Raw genomic sequence first — 24,473 nt, forward strand, 5'->3', positions numbered from 1 at the left:
TGGGCTTAGAATTCTAATTTGGTTGATTTGGCTGTTTAATATGAAGAACTAATATGAAGTTCCTGAAGAACTCAGGAGCTCCTAATGGAGGCTCTCCTCCTCATCCCCAGCACCCTTGCATCTAAGAGCTTCAGTATGGGATTAATACACCTGCCACCATTTACAGAAAAATGCTCCCATGCAAAAGTGGCAGCTCAAAAGCAAGCACCAACTTGGTTTGTTTCAAGAGCAGAAAGTGGACCACAGAGAAGATGTTGCCACCTCAAATAGTTGCCTGGGGAAAACCCAAAAAAGATGCTGAAAGAGAATGAAATTAAACTTGTTATAAAGACATTTTCAAGAGTGCTAAGTAAAGCACACTAACATTCATGATATTTTTAAGATTGCCTTAGTGGGAGGATGCACAAAGACTTGTAGTGAGCTGCCTGTCAGTTCTCTCCCTGTAATACTCACTGGCAATCTCTGGAGATGTTTTTCTCAGGGCTTGCAACGATTTCTATTTGCTTGATTTGAAATTACTTCAACCCCAAACCTGCTACAGGTTACAAAACCTGTGGAGAACACTGGCATGTTAAGGGCTCCTAAACTTCCCCCTCTGCCTCAAAGCTCCATCACCAGAGCCAGATTCCCTCAGTGTCAAACATCAAAAAACAAATCTCCCTCTCTTGCCCCTCTGCCAGAGGCCTGACTCTGTGCAAAATGTTGTCAGCAGCAACACAAAAACTGGCAGAGGAGCACATGGCAAAGGATGTCAGAGGCAAGAAGGCAAAGAGATTAAAAGGGGTTTATGCTGAGCAATAGGAGATGTGTCCCCAAAGCCAGTGTTCCCAGTCAGTTTATAACATTCACCTAAGTTCCTATGATCCTCATGAAACATTCCTTACTGCACACCATGGGAAATCAGTATACTGGCTTAGGTGGATCTGTACTGGACCAGCATGATACAATTCACTATTGGAGAAATTAAGGAAATTACAGTCCTTTCCACCTTACCTATTTATAGAGCCCCATTAAAGTTCACCACAAAACAGAAATAAGAGATGACAGAAGCCCTATCTTCTCCATTGCTTTAGTGGTTCACATTTTATTTCTCAGTGAGCTCTCTAACCACAACACAACCAGTGACAGACAGGAATGCAGAATATTCTGGCTCCAGCAGTTCTCTTTACATGTCACAACATTGATACCTGCTTTGACTAACAGCCAGAAAGCAATTTCTGACTCTAGGCCCAGAAGGAGAAACTGAAAAATTCAAACACACGAACTCTTTCAAGGTGCTGTGCAGACGAACAAAGTGCATCTTTCAGCAGGAGAGGCTCAGATTCAAACTAGATTAGGCCACAAGCAAACAGAAGTCTGACTGCCTCTTGCAAATACTTGCCAACATCATAAAACCATCACCCTGGTATGCATAAAACTTTCTCCTCAGAAGAAAGATCAGAATGGTATAAACTACTATAAACTGGGGCTTAGATATAGCATCCCAACTGATAGACAAAAAGTTGACACTATCTGCTTTGCACTGACATTCAGACAATACCATGCAAACTTCATTTTACAGGCGTGGTATTAGTTAAACTCAACTAGATTGTGAAGGTGGAAAACCATGAAGAGTTGGTAAGATTTTTTGTTCAGTTTTTACATTTGTGTAATTTAATCCATTTATTGTAAATCTGTGATTTTTATCACTTGCAATTTAATTCCTAAAATTCCATATGCAGTGTTTCCACACAACTTGTCTGCTATATACTGATATTAAATTTTATGAGGAGCCCTGACTTGAGGAAAGCTACTACTAACTCCACTTTGCAGATCAAAAGCTCAGCCACGAAAACATTTACTGAAAGCAACAAGGAAGTCTGGCTCTGTGAACTGAACCATGCACTCAAATCTTGTCAGTCTTTTTCCTCCCAAGACAGGTATGCACAAACCTTGGTTGCATGCCAGTTTTTTAAAAGCTGGGCTTACGAGAGGCTTTCTCCACATTTACAAATAGGAAAGAGTAGACAATCCAAATACAAAATGTGAAATACTAAATGCAAAACCTAAAGATGTCAGCATTTCTGAGAATGAAAGAAGCTCACTATGCACTATTCAAAAGTTACATGCATATCAGAATGCAAATACAAATAATTATTCCAGTGTATTGCTCTATTAATAACCCACACATCACATCTCAGTGAGAACACCACCAGCTGAACTTCCAGCACAACTTATTCATCAAATCCCACAATACCAGGACTATTGATATTTGACGGAACTAGCATAGCATAAATTTAAAGATAAAATTAAATATTTCTTCACACAGCTGGCAGTGAACTTGTGGTGCTTCGTGCAGAGAAACATCATCAGAAGTGGAAGAAGGGACTAAACAAACTCACGGACAGCAGCTCCATAGATACTCAGCACAGATATCCTCCAGACATCCCTACTGCAACAGCAGGAGATGCTGCAGGAACAGGAGGGAAATGGAGTACCAAGAGAGGCCAGACTTCTTTGCTCTCATCCAACAGCACCTTCCACTGACAGTGCTGGAGTTGGCAGTGGATGAGCTGACTCTGGGTCTGACTGACCTGGGCATTCTCATACTATCAATATACCTCTCTGCCCTTTGACAATAGGCCAAGCAACTTCTCCTTCCCAACCTTTTCAACCACAGAAGGACATAAGAATATGCTTCTACTCTAAGAGCCAACTTCTACACAGTAATTTTATTACATAAGGATTTATGCATGTGCCAAATTACCAGACGACCATTTAGTCCTTCAGCAGCTTTTTTTCTCAGTAAAAGAGGAAAAGAGAAAATTAAAAAGAATATATATCATGGATGCATATTTGAGAATAAAATATAAAGTACTCGTCAGTTTGACATACATTACTGTCTTTGCAAAGTTGCAAAGTTACAAGGTTCTTATTTTCACATTCTCACTGAAGAATGCCTTACTAGCTTTGTGGGATGAATAAAGAGGGCAAAGAAGATTCACATGCATGTTCTGTAATATGTTTTAAGGGGCTGAAAGCAAAACACAGAAAACCTACTTCTCCCTTAAAGTCCAGGGGAAGAAGAGATAACGTCACTCTAGTGACTCTAGTTGATAGGTCTCAGCTGAAATGTACTGCCAATGTTACAAAGAAGCTGCATCTGGCTCATGAGGCCAGGTCATTAGAAGCTTGGAGATTATATTGTCAAGGCAGCACTATAGGGTAATGTCCAAATGCTTTTTTTGCAGGCAGCAGTTACTGGCTACTGAGAGACACAAAATGGGTGCTGGACATGGAGATTTGGTTTCATCTGATATTGTTCATACATCAGAGTTTCTGTGAATAGGTCCAGTGAATAGACTAGTGAATTCTGAAAGCAGAATTAATGTCACATCATCAAGTAATAATGCAGAGCCCTTCATGTTAGGTGAAACATTTGATGGTATCAAATGCTACACCACAATGTAAGAGTACCTCCTTTCATTTGCTCCAACGCCCATGGGAACACTGACTGACCTGGAAGAAAAGCAGGAAAATCAAAGCCAAAACTAAGCCTTAGAGAAGGATATTTCTCAAGTTGGCCTTTAAAGCTTGACCCTTTTACATATCTCATCTAATCTGCACCAAAACTGTTCAAGTTTCTCCTCACCTTTCATCAAAATAAGAGGTTTCTTCATCAAGGGAAAATATTTTGAAATGGTAGCCTGGTTCAACGCTACAGGCAGATAGCTTTGCGTTGGAGTGCTTTAATATGTTTTTATATTGCATATAAAGCATGCAAACATAAACCAGTTTGTTGAAAACTACCCTCTTTGTGGAAGCTGGCTGTAATTCTGAACAAGTTTTCAATTTTCGCACTGCTGCTAGGGTAAAACATTTTAAAGAGTTTAATTTTTACAGTGGCTTCAATGACACAAGATTATCTAACAAAGTAATGGTTAATCAATAGAGGGTTTAGTTGTCAGGTGAAACATATAACACACTAAAAGGGATTGATTGCAAGACTCCTCCTTATTTACTGGGAGGTATATATTTAAAATGACACAAACTTGTTACCAAGCTGCATTCCTTTAACCTTGCAAAAGCCGTTTGAGAAGAGTGTTAAGCAGCCCTATAGCCAAACAAGCTCTAATGAAAGAAAAAAAGAAACCTACAAATATATGGGAGCACCAAATCATGTCAGAAGCAGGGGAACCACAAAGCTGTATTCATTCTCAGCCAAAGGTTTAAAATGCCACAGAGGCACTAGACTATGGTTCACTAAAGATAGAGCTGTATCTGATCTCATTCCATAAGTGTCTTTGGTTACATTTTTCTTTTTAAAGAAAGTATGATCCTGCTCTTCGACACAAACACATAAACATTTCTGCTGTTGTCTGTGCAGCTCTGGATGAACACTGAGCACCAGCCTGAAGCCTTGAACCTCAGGCCGAACTCCATGTGTGTGCAGCTTTTCTGCCAACTGAAATCCATTTCTTTGGCCATTCATTCCAAGAATCCCCAGTCCCTGAACAAAGCTCCACTTTTTAATAGAAGCTGCAACCCAGGAGTTCAATAAGATTGCCCCCCCCAATAGTTAGTAATTACATGATTTATCAGAGAAAGATAACACTAATAAAAACACAGCAAAAAGACAAAACCCATACCCTCCCTTCAAGTCATTTTCAGGGAAAAGATTATTAAACTGTTCTTTTTGAACAAGGGCTTTTGTAGCTAAGCACAAATTGCCAAACGGTTAGAAAAAAAGTTATTAGACTCAGAAGAATTCAGCAGAAATGGGAAGTTATATAAACAAATCACTCCAGCAGATTTGGAAAGATCGCTTTCATCTTATTTAGAGTCTTAGGAGACTTGCATTAATTACCCTTTAAAGGTCTTTCACATGGACTATTTAAAATAAATGCAATTTATTTATTTATTTCAAATGAGGTGCTTCTTCTGAAAGAATTAAGTAATCTTAACAAATTTAAAAACGTTTTTATAAACAGGTAATTAAAAAGAAGACTGAAATTAAGTCAAGCTGTAAGATATTACCCACGATCCACCTCTACTATTTTCTTAAGATGAAATTTTTGTTATCCCTAGCCCAGCCTTGGGAAGGATAGTCTCCACAGAAAGTCGTAAGACAAAATAAAGACTAGCCAAACAAAAAAACTAGATCATTTACAGGATTTTCCCTAAAGCACAGTTTCTCATATTGCAATTACACCTTGCCGACTGTGAAAGCCAGAGTCCTTAATATTGCCACTAGAGGGAAGACGTGTCTTAACACACGGCAATGGTAGTTGGGGAGTGGGTTTTCTTGAGCAATTACCATAACAAAGCTCCCTTGGCTGTGTGTACCTTCTAATTACCCAGTACAATTAAAATGACTTACCTAAAACAAACATGAAAAAAAAGGCCCGTAAAACAAAAAACCTCAAGACAATGCAAACAAAAAGCCTTAGTCCAATATGCTTGTTACCTGAAATTACATTAAAGCTGAAGATTTTTCTTTTAACTCATCCATCAATGCACAAGGGGGAGAAACACAAAAAGGAGTATGTCACAATGCCCAACACCATGGGGTTGTTCAGCTACGTAAAAGCATTAAAACAAACAAAAACAAAGACCAAGGCAAACTAGATCTCTTGTTAAAGAAAAGAAGGAAAAAGAAAATGTCGTGGTATTTAGCCATCTGGTAGCTGCTTGAAAACAAATTGTCCTCAGAAGAGCAGAAATACAGTATGTCTTCTCGCAGTTCACTGGCTTATGAATCAGACTACTTTTCCTACTTTTTTTTTTAAATACAGGCATGGTAATGTTAGACCTCTGTGCTGCTGCTTTTACCTCCCTCTTGTCCCACTGTGCAGACATAACCACGGTCATCCCAATCAGACCTGGTTATTCTAACTTGGATGCATTATTTGCAGTCTTTCAGGATATATCGTGTTGGGCCCATTGTTCAAAACCCCCAGGATTTTTTTTTTCCCTAACAGCTACTTGCTGATTTTTAAACCCTTAAATCTTTTATTTTATAAGGCATATCATTAAAGGAAGATGGCAGCCAAGTGATTTTTCTTTCCATTGACAATTTGTGACATTTTTCCAGCAGCGTGCAAGGTGTTGAAAACCTGGCAGCTGTTACCTCCTGGGATGAAGATCCTTTTTTATCCTCCCTTGACAGTTTAACTCAATGGGTCAGCACCTTTAAAGACTGCAAAGTACCACTGAAGTGGATGGAGGCTTGAATTACTGCTCCCTCCCTAATCAATGTAAACCCTCACTGCAGGTGAAACTCTTCATCTATAGAGGTGCATGGGGGAGGAAAATGTAATGCCCTGAGCCAGATGGTTTTCATCTTGTTTTTTAAAGAAGAAAGGAACAAGCTAACAAGGGGACAGCTACTTTTGTTAGCTTCTTGGCCTCTCTCATGGCTTTGGATCCCCAGGGTTCCAGCCACACAAGAGAAAGAATACAGAAAAACATAAACACTTAAAGAAATATAACTAGGGGGCTGGCAACACGCTGCTTTCAAAGAGCTGGGAGCCCTGTTCAGTGCTTTATTTATCACTGCCCACGTTCTTCGGATGGTAAGTGGACATGGACACAAAGGGCAGGGGGGAGCAGACAACACTTGCAATTTACTCAATTACAGAGGAATGCAGCAATGCGGCGGGGTGACAGATTCCTATTAGCACTAATGCTGAAAGAGCCCAGTGGCCTTTCCGCCACAAGGCAGCATTCCCATTGTAACTTAGACTCCAGCACATCCCGCTATGGCTGGCTTTTTAACACACACTAAATGTCACAAAGGAATGGAAATGATTTTTTTGTTGTTGTTGTTTGAGAATAATGAGAAAAAAAACTTAAAATCAAATAATAATCTTGCAAGTAAGGCTAAGGGTGTATCTCTAGCAATTCCAGGGGGCTTTTCATCAGCAGCTCCTTATTACCAAGCATCATGTAAAAGATGAAGTAACCAGGATAACTTTATAGACTAGGACTGCCCTGCCTCAGACAGCTCCCCTGGAAGGCAAATCTGAAGTGCAGCATCTTCCCCAAAGAGGTGGAGGGAGCTGAAGGACCCTCTCTTCTTCAACACCGTTTCTTCATCAGTCAGAGGGCTTCAATTTTGCATGGCAGAAACACCTTTGCAGAGGGGAAATACACCTGGAGAGGAGGCCTAAGCAGTGGGATGAGGCTGCCAGCTGAAAGTAAACCACTAACAATTGCTAGTTCTTGTTTTCCCTTTGCTCTACCTTCTTCAGCCACTTTCTGCTTCTCAAGGTTTTCTTGAGTACAGGCTTTAAGCTCTTAAGATCAGACGGTGCCTATTTTAACTTTGAAATAGTGCCCAAAGCATGTTTTAGGTGCTACATATAATTTTAGAAAATTATCTCAAATCTGTAAGAGTGAATTGAGGTAATATTCTGTGCCAAAACCATAAGAGAGAGATTTCTTGAAAATGCTAAGGGGCTTGTCTGAATGGGGTAACAGACATGGATTTTTTTCCCCCGGACTTCCATCTGGAAGCTTGCAGAAAGACAGCAGAGTCCAATGTGAGGTTTGCAGGAGGTACACTGTGGCAGCCTTGCTGTTGCCAGCTTTTCCCCACAAGGCACCTTCGCCCACAGATGAACCACAGCAGCAAAAGGCACTTCATTATTGCTGTGCTGAAGAGAAGGGAGGGAGGGTTTTAAACAACCAGCATTGTGCCCGTCTTCTTTAAAAACCAGCGGGGTAATCAAGTTCAGGGCAGCCCTGGACAGCTGCCCTGTGACCTATTCATGTTGACCCCCACTATTCATCACTTTCCTTAGGACTATGAGGGCAAGCTCCCGGGGAGTGACCACCACAATAGACAGATACGAGCCAACAATAATACGGTTCCTGCAAAAAAAACAGATGGCACTGCAATAAATTTACAAATCTGCATTCATGGCTCTGTTAAAAACACCCAGAAGCTAAAAGGCTGGAGGGGCCCCCAGAGAGTTTCCCCTTCCCAGTTTCTAAAGGCCAGCTCTCTCCCCAAGACTATTGAGCTCATGTTCTTCATAAATGAAGGATGGAGACATAGCCCTTAAAATAACAAATGGCTGACCTAATCAATCTAGTGTTTGGGTCTAACACTAAATGATAGGCACTGAAAACTAATTATGTTTTTTGGCAAGGAAGTTGAATTAAAATGGAAACACACAGGTTAAAAATGCACTGAAGCATTTGCAAGTCCCTTTGAAAGGGCACACACACACACGCTCACATGCAGGGCTTGAAACAGGAACCTGATTCAATAACTCATGCATTTATTTTTAAAATGAATCAGATTAGTCCCATGTGTGACCTGCCGGTCCATCTGTATGAGCTGGACTTAATGGGCACTCTTCTCACGCTTACTTCAGTTTGAAGTATGAGAGAGATAAATTTAGTTTAATTTTCAACAGATCAAGCTATCCATTTTCCAAATGGACCATCTGGATCAGCCTATTAAAATTAATTTATAACTTTGCAGTGTGAAAATTCGTTTGTTAGCTTAAATAAAGTTGCCAAAAACTTTTGCCACTTGTCATTGTTTTTTTTCTGGTCTGTTTTCATACTATGATTTTCAGTTTATCGCTTCAAAATTTAATTTTGTCAGATCAAACACTCAACAAAAACTGAATGTCTGCATCCATATTCCAAAGCCTGTCATAGCTTAGATCTTTTCACTGTTCCAGCTAATAGTGTCAAGTTCATTGCCTTTTTCTGTTTCCCAGTGCTAATCTCCATGTCTCTTCTGCCTTGCTGCCCCCACATGCACCCAGCAGCGGCCGTGCCTTCCACTTCCAGCAATTCAAGGACACAGCCCCACTTGTTGAAACTTCTGAAGGCACCCTTTTACATAAACCATTTTAATCAACAGCAAAATGATATTTCTCTTACTAAGAGTTCCATAGCACTGAGCAATGGATATCTTCAGCCCCTGCACACAACTTCGGATGCATAAGTAAGCATCACACCTCCTTAACACCTCCACCTTCTGGTGTGTCTGATCCACAAACCCATCTGAGAAAACATTATGGCTAAGGCTGCATAACAGCACTGCAAACAAGGCAAGAAAAGGAAATGCACCTTTACTTAAATTTGTTAGCAGCTGAACATGTCAAAACATAGTACTTACCCTGAAGTGGTCTGATGTATCTCATTAATTTTCTAAGACTAATCAAAAAGTACTAAATATGAGGGTATGTTCACTGGAAAGACCATTTAAATAAACAGATTTATGTTCTACCCACAAACACTCAATTTCTCTGTGGATGTAGGTCCATGTTCCCCAATAATGAAATATTAAAGGAGTCTTACAGAAGGAACAGAAAATGTAAAACTGTTTACACAATATTTACCGAGTTAGCATCTTTCCACTAAAATGGAAGGCATTTTTTTATTTTTTTGTGTATTACTGCTTTGACAGCATTTGCAGGTCACATTTTTTTGGTTCTACAAAGTATGGATAGATGTAAGACATAGCAGTCACTCTGCATACCTTCCTATAGGAGAAGCTAGATCTTTCCAGTAAGCATTACTCATTGATTGTGTGTATTTAGGCACATGGTTAAAGATGTGTCTGACTTCTGGAACAAGAGTCAGAAAACTCCACACTGCTCCTGTCCATTGCTAATAGAGAACAGGAGCCATCTGAACTTTCAAAATGCTCAGACAGCTTTATTTATGTCTATGTAAAGAACCATAATTCCTTCCATAACAGGCAAAAAATCATGGACAACCACCTCCTATGATCTAGACAAGAAGGTACTTGCTTCAAGACTAAGACTACATCTTGAATTTATTTACAAAGACTATTCTCAACACAAAGGCCCCAGATAGCAATATATAACCAAGGATTTTGTCCTGCATCTGTCACCTTAAGAACTGGACACAAAGATGGAGACTGATACAACATCTCATCAATATTGTGCAACACAGCTAACCATCTTCAGTGTAAACCGTGTCCATTGAATTCTTTCCAATATGAAACCTTGGGACACTACAAGTGGTTTTTCAGTTGTATTCCTGGTTATCTACTTGATTATGATGAACTGTGGGCCTAAGGGAAAAGACAGCTTTCTCTTGGCACTAAGAATACTTCTGCAGATTGAAATATAACAAAATGGAAACCCAATTCAAGAAACTGTACTTTCCTCATTTGTATAATACAGTTTGTAAATATCTATTTCCTCAATCAATAATCATGAGGAAGGCCTCTGTGTGATGAGAAGACACACCGAATAAGTAATTCATGATCCTGTTTAATTTACATCTCTTACTATGAATCTTCTTTTGAAGAAGAGTCATATACCTCTTCTGGTGGAACCTGAAGGCTTGCCATGGATAAATATAATTCTAAGATAAAAACTCCCTGATTTTCTGGCACGCTGGGGACCTTGTTTCCTATCCTGGGGATACACAGTAGGGACCTACTAGGTTTGCCCTCTTCCTCCAGCTCTTGTTTCTTGTTCAATGCCAGAAACAATTTAAGTTTCATCTAACATATTTAATCAATTCTACAAGGTAATCTTTCACAGCTATAAATAGGACCTCAGCCATTATGCCAGCATATTGCCTCATGTCTAAAAGACTTATATGGACTATAGCAGTTAGATGGACCTGTCTTAGTCACATGTACGTAGTCCTTCACATGACACCTCCTCCCACAAAATTAAACACTCCTAAAACAATGCATTATTAAAACAAAAAAAAGCCCAAATCAACCATGCAAAACCAACAACTCTGAGCACAAGTGCACTGTACCAAGAAGATACTTCTTCCTTTACTATGGCTCTGACCCACAACTTCTCCTGGAAATAGCTGATGTGGGGCAGGATTGTATCATCTTATTCATCTGCCTGAGACCACTGCTCTTGTGGCTGACATGCAGAAAGAAATGTAACAATTCCTCAGTTGTTGCAATGTGTGGCCTGGGTTATTCACTTGAGTCACATTCACCAATGGTTTCACTCGATACACCAGGCAGCAACCTCAGGCAGCTAAGACATGGACATAATTTTGCTTCTGCTGCCTGAAGGTTGCAGTGGGGAGAAAGACCAAGGTGAAAATGGATCAGAAATCACTAAACCAAACTTAAATTTTCCAGAAAGCACATACCAGACTCTCCTTGTTGGCCACAGGGATTAAAAAAAAAGATTTATTTTGAATTGGTAAGGAATTTGCTTTACTATATATAAAGGACAAAGAAATATTGTTTTATTAGACCATCCTTTCTCCTTTTTATCCATTAGTAATTTATATGAACATAAAATAAACAAGAGCAGGTCATTTTTCAGGTTATTAATCTGGATACCATCTCCATGAAAATTTACCTTCAAGGGCAATAAAAAGTTTAATTGTTGTAAAACATTTCAAGAGTCTTGATCAGAGGTAAGGCAAAATATACTACAAACAAGACAGGAACAATTACAGAAGAAAAGGCTGAAGAGGTCTTGATGAACACCAACCAGACAAAGGTAAAACTAGAGTCACAGTTGACTGAACTATACTGAAGCATACATTTCTTCAGACTCATCGAACTCCCCGGAAAACTAAATCTCTGTGTCTGATTTTCCTGGGTACAATGTGACTTGCTCAGACTTCAAAGAAGAAAAGAAAAGATTTGCATGAGCACAAGCCAGACTTCAGCTTCCAGAAGCATTTAAGGATTCAAATAGCTAGAAAGTTTTATCGCATTTTTAAAGAGACTGATCACATACCTGTCTAAGTGAATTCTTCTCAGGAATGATCTTCCTAGGGGGCTCATCATTATTACAGTCTTCTCTCTCAGAGGAATTCTGTGAAAGAAAGTAAGCTTTAATTCAGTTCTTATCCCTAATATTACTCTGCAAGGAGGAAAGAAACAGAATATTTTTCCTACACATGCTGTAGCATTTTACATATATACATACTGCAGGCTAACTTGTACTTTTATGCCAAACAGCTTGTTATGGCAGAGAAAGAATTTCTCCTCCTCAACCCAACAATGCACCACTGTGCAGGTATCTATTGAAGAAGCCTGTGCTTTAGGGATTTATTCTGAAACTACCAATAACAGCCACTTCCAAAAGCTGAAATGGTGGTTGTATCAGCATGGTAACACTGGTGCTCCTGAACACCCTAGAACAGCCATTTAAAACAGTGGAACCTGTTGAAAACAAGAGGTTGTTAATGGGTGCAACTGTTGTTCTCTATGCCCCTATGTTTTTAATCTGCCTAACAATTATTAATTGCACTGAGTCTTCCTGGCTGCCTAAAATCATAGAAAAATTATGGTGGAGCTAAATTCTTGTAAAAGAGGTTGTCAGGAAATCCTTCCCCAAAAAAAACCCCAAATATTGTGTAGGTAGTCTATGATAATACACTATGTTTTTCTCTCCTGCCCCCTGACTCCACATACATGTGCAATTTCGAGAAAGACTGATTCTCCAAAATGTAAGCTGTCACCTCCAATAAAAAGATCAGTAAGACAAGAGAAGGTAGACAAGAAATACAAGGGCTTTTCCAGCATGAATAAAAAATTCAATCAGGAAAATTTTGTCCTGCTAATGTCATGATTAAAACCAAATATTGCTTGGTTTAAAGACAAACTATAGCTGTATCAGGATGTGAACAGTCTCTTGCAAATGTTTAGGTAAAAACTGCTGGATACAGTGGAGAGTCCTGACCTCACTGCCAAAGTCAGCTGCTCTGGAAGACACTGCTCCTTCGCACAGGTTCAGATACAGCACTGAAGGAGAAATGACAGCAGCTTTGGGGGAATCCCACACACACATATCTAAAATCAGTTTGATCACCACAGTATTCATAGCCTTGGGCCACATTCCCACACATTCAGTAGTGAGCAACTAAACAGGTTTTAAAGAGATACAGAAAAACTGCCTAGGAAGAGCTCTGCTAGGAGAAGGGTGGTTTTCCAGTTACTTGCAGACAAGCTCAGAACTACATCTATTACAGTAGAAGTTTGCACTCTGTACCTGTCCCTCACATAACCTGTTCCTCACTGAGCATGGCTGTGCCTGTCTCCTCACAGACAGCTTCCAGCCCAACACCTCAGGAGACAGAAGTGGCTTCTGTTGGCAGAGGGGGAGCAGGGCCCTGCGAGCAGTGGCAGCACAGGGTCAGCAGCAGCACGGCGGCTGCGGGAAGCCAGAGCAGAGCAGAATAGAGCAGAACAGAACAGAACAGAGCAGAGCAGAACAGAACAGAGCAGAGCAGAGCAGAGCAGAGCAGAACAGAACAGAGCAGAGCAGAGCAGAACAGAACAGAGCAGAGCACAGCGTGTGCCCACGGCGGTGCTGCGGGATCTGGCACCAGCAGGGCAGTGTGGAATCGCTGCTCTGGGAGCAAAGGGACAGCCAGGAGACAGGGCAGGGATAGGAGCTGTTTGCTGAGAAATGGCAGAGAAGGGGTGGAGGGAGACAGACGTTACAGTAAAACCCCACTTGGGATGTCATAAACTGGTGAGGAGTAAATCAAGGCTTGCAGACCAACTAGTGATTTTGAATTTTTTTTTTAAACAAGATATAGAACTTGTAAGGCACCATGACATTTGGGATGCTGCAACCAGGGTTTTATAATGGAAATCAATCCTAAACAGGCCTGATAGATCACTGTAAGAGGGCAGCTTTTAGAAGTTTTTGTATGAGGTCACAGTCATGACCAAATTATTACATTAAATCCTGCTTTGAAAGAACTGTGATCATAAAAACATAGAAGCTAGAATCACATATATACAAAAAGGAAAGTCAGACATTAAAGCTGCTCTTTTCCGCTCATGAAATTTAGTTTAGTAAGTGGTTCATTCAAGTTAGGATTTTAATTTTTGTGCTTTGGGGGAAAAAAAAGGTCAAGAGTGAAAACTGTAAGAATCTGAGGTGAATTACTACAGATTTCCAGGAAATGCATTTTGTTGTGGCTGTAGGGTAAAGGGGCTGTTTAGTACTTCTGGATTCATTTTCAACAGCCACCCCCTTCCCTACAGTATGTGTCTGATCTATTTCCCCTTCCAAATAATCTCTCTTCGACAGTGAAATCTTGCATTCTTCTCACCTTCCAAAGCCACTAACATACAAACCTCAAACAAACATCAAAAAGCAGGAAGTGCTGGTGAACTGTTAGCCCTTATTTTGAAATTTCTAGTTACTGCAGAGCATCAAGTTATCTACTTTTTCTTTAAGCTGAGCATCTAATTTTAAGAGCAAGCAGAGGACCATTTTGCATTCATTATCTTTATAGGTGGCAAGGCTAAGAGGTTGGCTGAACAAAGACCAGACAAAGACTGCCAAGTGCATATGGTGGTTCACAGCTTGGTGTCTCACCATTCTACAGCACCAACACAGCAGCTCCGATAGCAGACTATTAAAGAGGAGCGCTGCTCATGCACTTTTGTCGGCAAGTAAGTTACGCTTGGTGAAGACAGAATGACTGGAAAGCATTACACTTAAGAAAAAGCACAGATGTTTATAACTCCCGCTCATTTCTCAGGAAAAAGAAACCTATCAATCCAGGTGCAGGTACAGGACCCCGCATATTTCAGGACTAACTGTAGCTGCATGGAAGTGAATTTCACTTGACAGGGCAACACTTAGCCATGGCCAAGGGAAGAGCATAATGTAATCGACTGAAACGGTACATCTATATATTTCTCCTTGCTGAACAAGGTGGGAGGAGGGATAAACATGTGCGAGGTCAGAATAAGGTTTGTCTCAGCAGGACTCCAGCGATGCTCTCGGCCACAGGAGAGGCAGACAAAGGGAGGAACCGCTCTGAGCACCCTCTCGTGGTTACTGAAATGCAAGTCCCGGGCACAGACCTGGAAAGAAGCATTTGGTATCCAGACGGTAAGTTGGGTGTACTCACTGGGAATATTAAAGATCTGCAGCAACTGTACTTCATACATAGTAGGGGAACGATGGAATTTGTTAGAGGGAAAGAAGCAAAGGAAACTAGTGCACATGGAAAGCTGAAAAGCCATACAAACTCCCTTCCACCAGAGAAAATTTTTACTTCCCACAGGCAAACCTTGACTAAAGCTGGGCTGGCTAAAAGTGTTTGTGCTTGCATGCAAGGGTCTCTTCTTTTGAACAAATACAGGCGAGATTAGATGCTGAAGTCTCCAAAGCACCCCCTCTTTCTACAGACAGGCAATTTTTTTTTTTTTTCTCCCAAGGTCACACAATGACAGGGGAATTTCTGAGAAGAGAAGTCAGGAAACCCAAGCTCATAGCTCTTGTAACTCTGAACCCTCTCTAACAGGAGATTCCTGCAAAGAGGCTCTGCCTTCCATAGCTCATTTTTCCTAAAATGGCTACTGCCTGTAACGAGATCCTTTTAAATCTGATTTGCATTTAAAACTTCAGCCTGTAATTAACAGAATATAACTCCATGGCAGGTTGTCTTAAAGACCACTATGAAATTATTACTATTTAACTCTCCCCATGAAGCCTCCTCCACTACTAAACACAACATGCTACAATGCATACGAAATCCCCAGACCGAAGCATTTGACAGGAGATGACATGCAGTATTTTGTGTACACAGCCCAGCAAAACACTGCTGGGAATGAGATATAATACATGGAGAAATGCACTACCAGGGACTACCAATTGGGCAGAGCTACCTTTAGTACCGCCTCTCTTGTGGTGGAAATCAAACCCCTGCCAACTGGGAGAGGCTTTCTTTGATGCTGTTCTGCCCTGCACTAATTATAAAAGAGTACAGACATAGCCTTTTTTTCCAAGTGTGTGGAGGTGGGGGTGGGGGAGAAGCGTGTGTCTATGTGAAGAGCACAACTATTTTTTATGCTTTCAAATTCTTAATCCTGTTTGGAGCTGTCAGTGGGGGTTAATGGAAGCCTTGGATAGGAGAATTCCAATCTGGTTGGCAGATGGATAGGTTGGTTATAGCTGCATAACTATGTCTTGCCTGCAGGCACAATTCAGAACACTGTTAAAGCAATATAAAGTCTCTGTCAAGCTGAACCATTTGGATCAGTAGCAAGGAGAAATAATAATAAAAAAGGAGTTCATTTCTGGGCCTTGCGTGTTTATGCTAGTATGCAGAAACTGATTAATTGTCATCGTGTGCTGGTCTGCTATACCTCGGATTTCTACTTCTGGAGTAGATTTTGCATGCTAATATAATCATTCTCCCTCTTGAGACATTAGCAAATAATCAAATGAAAAACAGGATCATAATTTACTGAGATTCGGGCAATTCTCTATGCAAATTTGACTTGTTATTGCTGCTGCCTCGTTAATCTGAATGCCTTTGACAAACTCCTTTGATTTATGAACTCATGACAACTCCAATGTGTATATATTTTGCTAGATTGACATTATCATTAAGAGTGGGTGGACTGAGCTCACATGAATGGCTGATTTTATTCGCTGGTGTCTGCTGCTCAACAGCTGAGCATCTCCTTCTCACAAAGCCCCTGAGCGCCAGGCTCTTCCCATCTACCCATCCATTCATCATCTCGATGTTAATTGGCCCAGGCTTTAAGCAAATTTTCAACACGATTTAAAGGCACGATGACACTGATTACTGACCCTCTGCCATACGGTGCCTATTGATTAACCTGACAGAGATGATGAGCTTGAGGGAAACTAGGTGTGTGTGGACCTCGGGGAGGGGAAAAAAAATAATATATTGTTTATGCAGGCAAAACACTTGTCTTTATCCCAAAGGCCAGAATTTGTGCTGCACTGGCCCTTAAAACACACTATTGCTTTAAACACCTGCATCCAATACAGAAAATGCTTGCTTGCTTGCTGTGGAAAAATGATTACAAATTTGATGTCATGTGCAGTCTGTATTTTAATCGAGTTCCCTGATAAATAGACCCCCTCAAGCCAATCAAGTCTCGCTCCAGCCTTTGCATGCGTATACATCAGTTCGAACAGAAGCCTGGGCAGGGTGTGATTTTAGTGGTATCAGCAGATCCAACTGCACGTAGGAAATCTACTTGGGTATTTTAGGTCTCTAAGCAAATAATACAGTGGAAACACAGTGTGCAAACAGTTAGAGTAGAGTAAATGTTCCAAGGGCAAACCGGATGCCAGACATAGCTGTCTCAGTATTTCTGCTGCCACATTAAAATAGATGCTTTAGCACACACCAGTGAAATAGTGCATTTTTCCTTTTCCAGTGCAAACTGTTGATATGACCTGACCCTCAAGCTCCAAAGTGCATTGAATGAACACAGCATTTTATCAGAAATTGAAAATAACTGACATCCTTTTTCATGTTCCTGGAAGTGTCCCTGAGCTGCACTTGGTCCTCCTCACCAAGGACAGAAGGGTACTCTCTCAGCCAAGAGGGAGCCACTGAATAAAGAGGTACATCAGCATTCTGTCTGCAAACTGGTGCTGTATGAAAATAAAAGGAGGCAGAAGGCCTGTTTAACCCCTGCCCAGCCCTGGGTTAAGTCTGTCAATCAGGGCACACTGTTCTTCCCTCCCAATTCAAGCCAACAGCCTGCCAGAAGTCAGGATGTTCCTCTTGTTTAGGAGGAGGGGATTTGGGAGAGAGGGTATTGCTCTAAGATGCTGCAAAGTTAGTTGTCTTGCAGAAAACAGGACAAAGCATCAGCAGGTAAAAGTATGGAGAAATTAGCTGTAATTGCCTAATGCCAATGTCAGCCAGAGAGGACTGAAAAGAGAGAGATATGTGTGGAAATAAGTGCCAGTCTAAGACCAGAGGCACACAGAAGCCTTATGTTCCCTTTCCAATAACCTCTGTAAGTGATAGATGAGTCCAAGCCCATTGTTATCGTTAAGGGACTGTCAGCATCCTCATTTTATAAATGCTGTCTGTCAGTTTATAAATATCTCAGCCATTTCAAACAGTGCTAGGATGAATCCTGGCATAGCCAGTGTCAGCCTGAAGCAGTATTACTGTTAAAAAAAATAAGTGTCTAAGATACACTAGAAACATGTAAGCCTAGCTTCTCCTTTTTCTCCTATCATGAGGCCCAAAACATTCAAATTCACACTTACTTAGCTGGTCACTACAATATATAAAACCAGTCCTTAGGATTGTTAATGTTCTTTGAGAAGAACTAGTAGAAAGATGCAAGTTTGAAGGCAATTCTCTGCTGCTCAGTAGATAAAACAAAAATGACAGCTATAACACACAGGGAGATCCACAGCAATGAAAATGCAGAGATAAGTATCAGACCCCATTCCTCCTCGGCATTTGCTGCTCTGAACATTCACCGAGATTAGATCCTTTCAGAGAATACCATAAATTGCAATGTGAAGGCACAAGGGGGTGACTTCAGCCTGGAATGAAACAGTCAAGTTTCCCAGCTCTTACAAGTTTAAAGTTAGATGGTACTTTTGCAAGGGGTTTTGGCTGAGCATTAGAATGACAGAAGGAAAGGGCAGAGTATCTGCAGCCTGCCTTGCAGACTGATAATAGAAAAAGAAAGGGAATAAACTAAAGAGGCCTTCCAGTTCAGTACTTGCTTTCCAGACTGGCATGCACATGTCTATTCTGTTTATTATTCCTATTATCTTCTTAGCTGCACAGAATCATGGCACTTTTTTCCTCTCCAATACATTTATAAATGCCCCGTGATGAAGACTTCACCGCCATCTGGAACATTTACAAGTTGAAATTCATGCCCAAGCAGCTCAGGTACCTACTATAACTTAAATTCTTAAAACTGAAAGCAGTCAAAATGGGAAGTACAACACTATATCTCTGACCAGACACATACATGCATGTTCACACAAGTCCTAATTTGGTCTGCCTCATGTTCACACTGATGATGATGATAACCAAACTTTCAACAACCAGGACAAGATTCTGGTTTTCACATCTGTAGAATGGATCCTTCGTGGTTTTCTTTATTTTTCATTCAAATCAATAATTGAAAAAGTATAAATATTCAAAGCAACGAGACTTTATAACAGAATTTCATAAAATAAAGAAACGCTTCTTATGACATTCTTTAACTTAGTAATTACTGGTTGCCTATAAAGAGTAATTTAATGGTGTCGGAAGTCAGCATTACTAGAACAGTAAATTCAGTTTAACATTAAAATACCAAAAACCAGCACAAATATCAAAGATCTCATGAACAGATGCATTTCTAACAGCAAAAATCTAGTTGTAGCTAAAAAAAACCTAGCACCGCCACCATCACCACCCCCTCCCCTGAAATACAGATGCTGGGAACATGTCTTTTAGGGGAATTAAAAAAGCTAGCTTCACTTCATCCACATTTTTCAAGAAGGAGAGAGGGAGAGAAAGAGAATATGGCTAATGAAAACAGGCTTTCTATGTTTCCCAGGAAGCAGCCCTGCTTAACAGTTCTGTTCTATGAATTTAAGAGAGTCAGCAGTGGCAAATTTGTTTTTAATATTCAAGCTTTCAAGCCTTGCAAGCTAGTTGGCCAATGGCCCTTTCTATTCCAATGTTTGTTGGTGCCTTATTTACACACACATTACATCCAGAGAGCCTTTGAATATAATTTCACGTGGATTAAGGGAAGAACATTTGCTTCTGCTAATCAGGACATCTGGTTATTTTTGTAACTCACAGACATCTGCATTAGGCAGTTTGACTCCCTCATTCCTCATAACAAGGTTAGGGCTTAAGAAGCCTCAAGGACCTCTAGCTGAATTTTATTATTTGCATTTCCTCACAGCCAGGCTGTTTTGGAATTTCCTTTCCTAAATAGCACAAATTGATCAGCACCTTCACAGGTACACACATGTTTTTATAGCTAGCACTTTCTATGCATGATTTTATAGCGTACATCTTGTACTCCAAAATTTTATGTAGTTCAAAGCTATCTACATCTTTTTAAGGAACAGAAAGCACACGTTCCCAAAAAGCATGGCTGAAAACATCCAATTAACCTTACAATACACATAATATGAGTATTCTTCCAAATATTCAAGCAGATCACCTCTGTAAGACTGGTGTCAGGACTTATTCTGAATCTTATTATCTCTGTGCTTTGGTCTGCCTTTTCCTACTGACTTACCCTCATACATCTGCTCCTCACATTGAACAAAACAATATTCTTCCCTTTCTATTCTTCAGGGCAACATTAGTATTTTCTCCCATCTTTTGAATTCATGTTAAAATTCCTTTATAACAGTTTCAGCTGGGGTTAAGTTTTTCTGCCACACTGCTGAATTGTGCCACACATACTTCAGGAAGAAGGATTTTGCACGCAACAGAAGCCTCTAAGAGAACTGAATCAATCCAGGCTTGGCTCTCACTTCTTTGTTGCTTTCATTTTGCTACATTCCTTCCACAAAAATTCATTTTCAACACTCATACCAGAGTGTAAAAGTACTAAAGTTTGAAATTATACACTCTTATTCACAGTTTGCAGCATTCTTTCCTCCCATGCTCATGAATTGTAGGCTTTTATCAGTGATTTTCTATGCTGGAATAAGATGTTTTCTTGATTTCTTTCCCCTACATGTAGGGTGGGGGGAAAGCACAAAGTCAGCTTTTACAGGCTTGGAATATAAGCCAACATTCAAAATACATGTCAAAAATATATTTCTAGTACTAACAAGAGCCAATGGATCCAGGGAGAGTTTTAAAAACTTTTTATTTATTAAAATTCTCTAGATACAGTTTAACTTTCTTTGTATAATATTTATTACAGCTTCATCTGCATAGGAGCTCCAAGTGCTCTTAGAAACCGGTTGTTAAAGTGTCTAGTCTTGCTGTAGATTTTGTGTTCTTGATGCCCGAAAGATAGGCTGGAAATAAATCCCCATAGACTGATGTCTATAGAGCAGGTATTTGTTTACTGCAGTGCTGGTGGTGAGGGGGATAGCTCCACCTAACTCACCCACCCTTGTCAAGTGTTGTGGTACATTTATACAGTAAGTATTGCTTAGTGTTACTGTGTCACTACAACATCATCACATTCATGCCAAAACTAATTTACATAGTATGATCTCGCGGTTATAAACAGTTCTTTTGCACTGTGCTTGTGCTTCCCCGCTTCCCCAATTCACGGGTTGTTGGGGGTCTTTGATGAAGGCTTCCAAGCTCTTCTTCACATCTGAACTTTTCAACTCTTTGAGGCATGCACAGTTATGGTGTTCCTTGGTCTGTCTGATCTTAACTGGCCTAAATTCTTTGTTTTGTGGCTAATTTGCTTTGCACTTGCCAGTTTTTCATTAGTACTGTATGTATCTATCTCTAAAGCTATCCACCTGGCAAGTTTTTCTCTTCCTTTTTTTTTCTGTTCAGCATTAAGCAACTAGTTAACCATATACTCCATTACACTGTATAAAAAGTTATTTATATCAGGTTATATAGGTATAAGAGTTATGATTCAGGTTATATAGATATACAAAAAAGTAATGATTTAGGTTATATTAATATCGGGTTATATAGATATATCAGGTTATATTGATATCTTATAACTCAAACTATATAAGCACCTTGTAACTTTGATCTAAATTTTATAGGCATCATCCCTCTTCAAGTATTATTTTCTAACTTTTTAAACTAGTTCTCTCAAAGAACCAATGCTGTTTCATTGGACTGACTATAAAACTCCTTCCCCTCTCATCCCTGGTGATCACCTACACTTATTAGTATAATTTTCTTTTTCCAAAATTTCTCATTCTGAGCTTTCCCATCAAACAGACAAAATATCTCCACTTGTCATGACATCTTTCCTCAGAGCCTGTGGCATTGTCACTCCCAAACACCCGAATCAACCACACCATCCTCATCTTGCTGTTACTGTTTTATACTTTACTTGTTTTTTCCTTCCCATTTTTTATTGCAGGAAAGGGGAAAATGAGATACAAAACAAACGAATGAAGCACAACTTGTCTGTCCCAGGTAAAAACAACAGCATAGGGGAACAAAACTTGTTAACTTTTTAGAGACAGTTTCTCCCCTAAAGCAGCTCGCTTGTTAAGAAATGGCGATTTCTCACTGCAGTGTCAGACTGATGGGAATTCACAGCACACTGTCTACACCACCCAATGTGGAGGCACCCAGATCTTTGTCTTAGACAGTGTGAGCCAGGTCACCCTGTAGCCAAAGCTACTTGGTTCTCAGTCTGGAACAGGTTCAAACCTACAGAGTCACCATGGAGCAGTTTGGATGACACAGCTCCACCTCCCCAATGTGCCTCACAGTAGTAATTAGTCCATACAGTCAGGCTTCGGTGCTTTTTTCCAGCTTCCAAAGCTACATTTATTACAAGAAACATCAATCACACCACTGGACTATGAGACAAATTTAGTTAGCTTCCAATACCTCCATACAGTGCTGTTGCAAAACCTCATTGCTGATATGAAAAAAGGTGTGATTGTTCAATCACATTAAGGGGAAAAAATTTACAATCTTCTAATAAAAGAATCAAAAGTTACAGATTAGGCATTGCATGTTATAATGTTTGGCTAGCAAGCACTGCAGCCTTTTAACAGCTGCCACCCAAGAAACAAACTCTTGGGTTCTCCTGATTTGGCTAGAGCAAATTTAAATGTGGCTACACAACATTTAAACAATAACATTTAAATTTAACACTACTGGGTTCTACCATTATAAAATAATTCCAACTCTAAACCACCATTTTCTTCAACTAGAACAAGAAGTTACAAAGTATTATTTATTATTTCATTGCACTGGGTAAGGAAGAAAAATTGGACATGTTTTGGAGACCATCAAAGAGGGTGTAGCCAAGCAACCAAAGAAGGAAAGATAAAGATGTACATAGGTTCTCACCTTCAGATACCTTGGGGCTGGCAAACATTTTGTTCCTGTAGGAAATTATACAGCTCTAGACCACCGCCTATTCTGAGATCCAGTAGTTGCAGCTTTTTTACTACAACATGAATGGCTTATTAAATCTACAGCATATCTGTTTTATTTAACTTCTTGGTGGAAAGGGGCCAGGAAAACAAAATGTACTTAAATGCTGAATTTTTTTTTCCAGGCTGAATGCCTTTCATCCAGTAAGACATTCAAAGCAGTGACCCAGCAAATGGATTGAAAAAGCAATCTTCCGTCTCAGTGCCACATTATCATTCCTATTCAGTATTCTCGGTGAGATATCTCAATCAGCTGGATGTGTGTGTAAGTGACAGCGCAGCCCATTGCTGGGTTAATTAAACATTTGACTTTAACACCCTCCCCATCATTAAGCAAATAAAAACAGATAATTCAAACTGCACTTCATCCACGGGGTACACAACATACATGTCAAAATTAAGAGAGTCCAAGGCCCTCGGGGAGTTCTACTCGGGGAGGTAATCAGTTTAAATCTTATCTGGTTTATCAATTATTCTATTGATTAAAGCAGGGTGATTATACAAAACTCCCTCCTGCCACATGGGATACATGTAAGCAGAGCAGGACAACACACAGAGGCTCAAAAACGATTTAAAGAAAATACAGACAGATGAATAACAGTCTATTAGTACATGCCAGCAATCCATAAATGGAAAACCTGATACTTCTTCTAAGCAAGTGAATTAAGTCCTTCCAAATTAGAGTGCCAATGCTTTTACCTCATCTGCTTTAAAATCAGATCTATATGTTGAAAGGTCCATATTTCTCCATTTTAAATAGGTAATTTTTTGCCTGAAATATGTTTTATTGATACAGTCCTAGAACATAACAAAGACACCAAACACCAGAAATTCCACATACTTATCTATCAGTGACTTTGAAAAAGTGGATGGAAAGGGTATTCTCTGTATTTTCACTCTCCCACATAGATACATGGCATAGCCAAAAAGAGAACGTTATATTTTAACGATTTAAGTGTGACAGATCAACTCAGACAAAAAAAGAAATGTGCTATGGAGCTGTGGAGGTTTTGCAGCCCTCCAAAGTGAGATATCAGCAGTGGTGTGAGCTGCCACTGCCACATACTCCTCATTCTCAACAAGCCCTCACAGAAAATCCCACCACAGTGGTCCTTATCACAACTCACTTGCATACAATGACACTACACAAAGTAATTCCAGTTACTTAATTTTTGTTTCCAAGTGAGGACCTCGTTCTCTTCAGATGTCTGTTTGTATCCTGAGTTTATGATCATAGTCCCATCTCCATCATCTTCCAGTAATACTGAACTTCAAGTTTCATCTTATCCTAAACTGGACTGTACAAGACCTTGCCCTGCATGTACAAAACAGGAGCTTTTTTTAAAACAAAACACTGGAGGCTACTGCAAACAACAACTGGAATTTATTTCCAAAAACTCCCTCAAAGAAATAATTAGCAGAAAGAGAAAGCTCAGCTCTAAACCAGGAACTTTTTTTTCCTATAGTATTTTGTACAATCTGTTTCATAATGGTCATGCTGGTAGTATAATTTAGTCACCTAATCACATCTCAGTTTTTAACCAGGACACAGGGTAAGAACCACAGCAGTCAAAACACCAACAAGTCAGAGAGCCCCAACACCTCACCAGCCAGTGTTGTTGGAGTTGCAGTCCCAGGAATTTTAAGAACAAGGACAGCTAAAAAGCAGGC

At 40.0% G+C, this 24,473-nt stretch overlaps 1 protein-coding gene across 10 annotated transcripts in view; it reads right to left on the reverse strand.

Moving 5' to 3' along the window:
* The window catches only part of BTRC (beta-transducin repeat containing E3 ubiquitin protein ligase), a 114,827-nt gene that overhangs the window by 54,426 nt on the left and 35,928 nt on the right, over positions 1-24,473 (reverse strand). For 9 of the 10 annotated variants that reach the window (XM_088169253.1, XM_088169256.1, XM_088169257.1 and 6 more), the window contains one exon: positions 11,706-11,783. The exons of the other annotated variant lie outside the window; for it this stretch is intronic. In XM_088169253.1, coding sequence (XP_088025379.1) covers positions 11,706-11,783 — 78 coding nt within the window. The remainder of the gene's footprint in view (positions 1-11,705; positions 11,784-24,473) is intronic. 10 annotated transcript variants of the gene reach the window in all.

The sequence above is a fragment of the Sturnus vulgaris genome, chromosome 8 (assembly GCF_052056855.1).
Source record: "Sturnus vulgaris isolate bStuVul1 chromosome 8, bStuVul1.hap1, whole genome shotgun sequence".
In the NCBI taxonomy this organism is placed as follows: Eukaryota; Metazoa; Chordata; class Aves; order Passeriformes; family Sturnidae; genus Sturnus; species Sturnus vulgaris.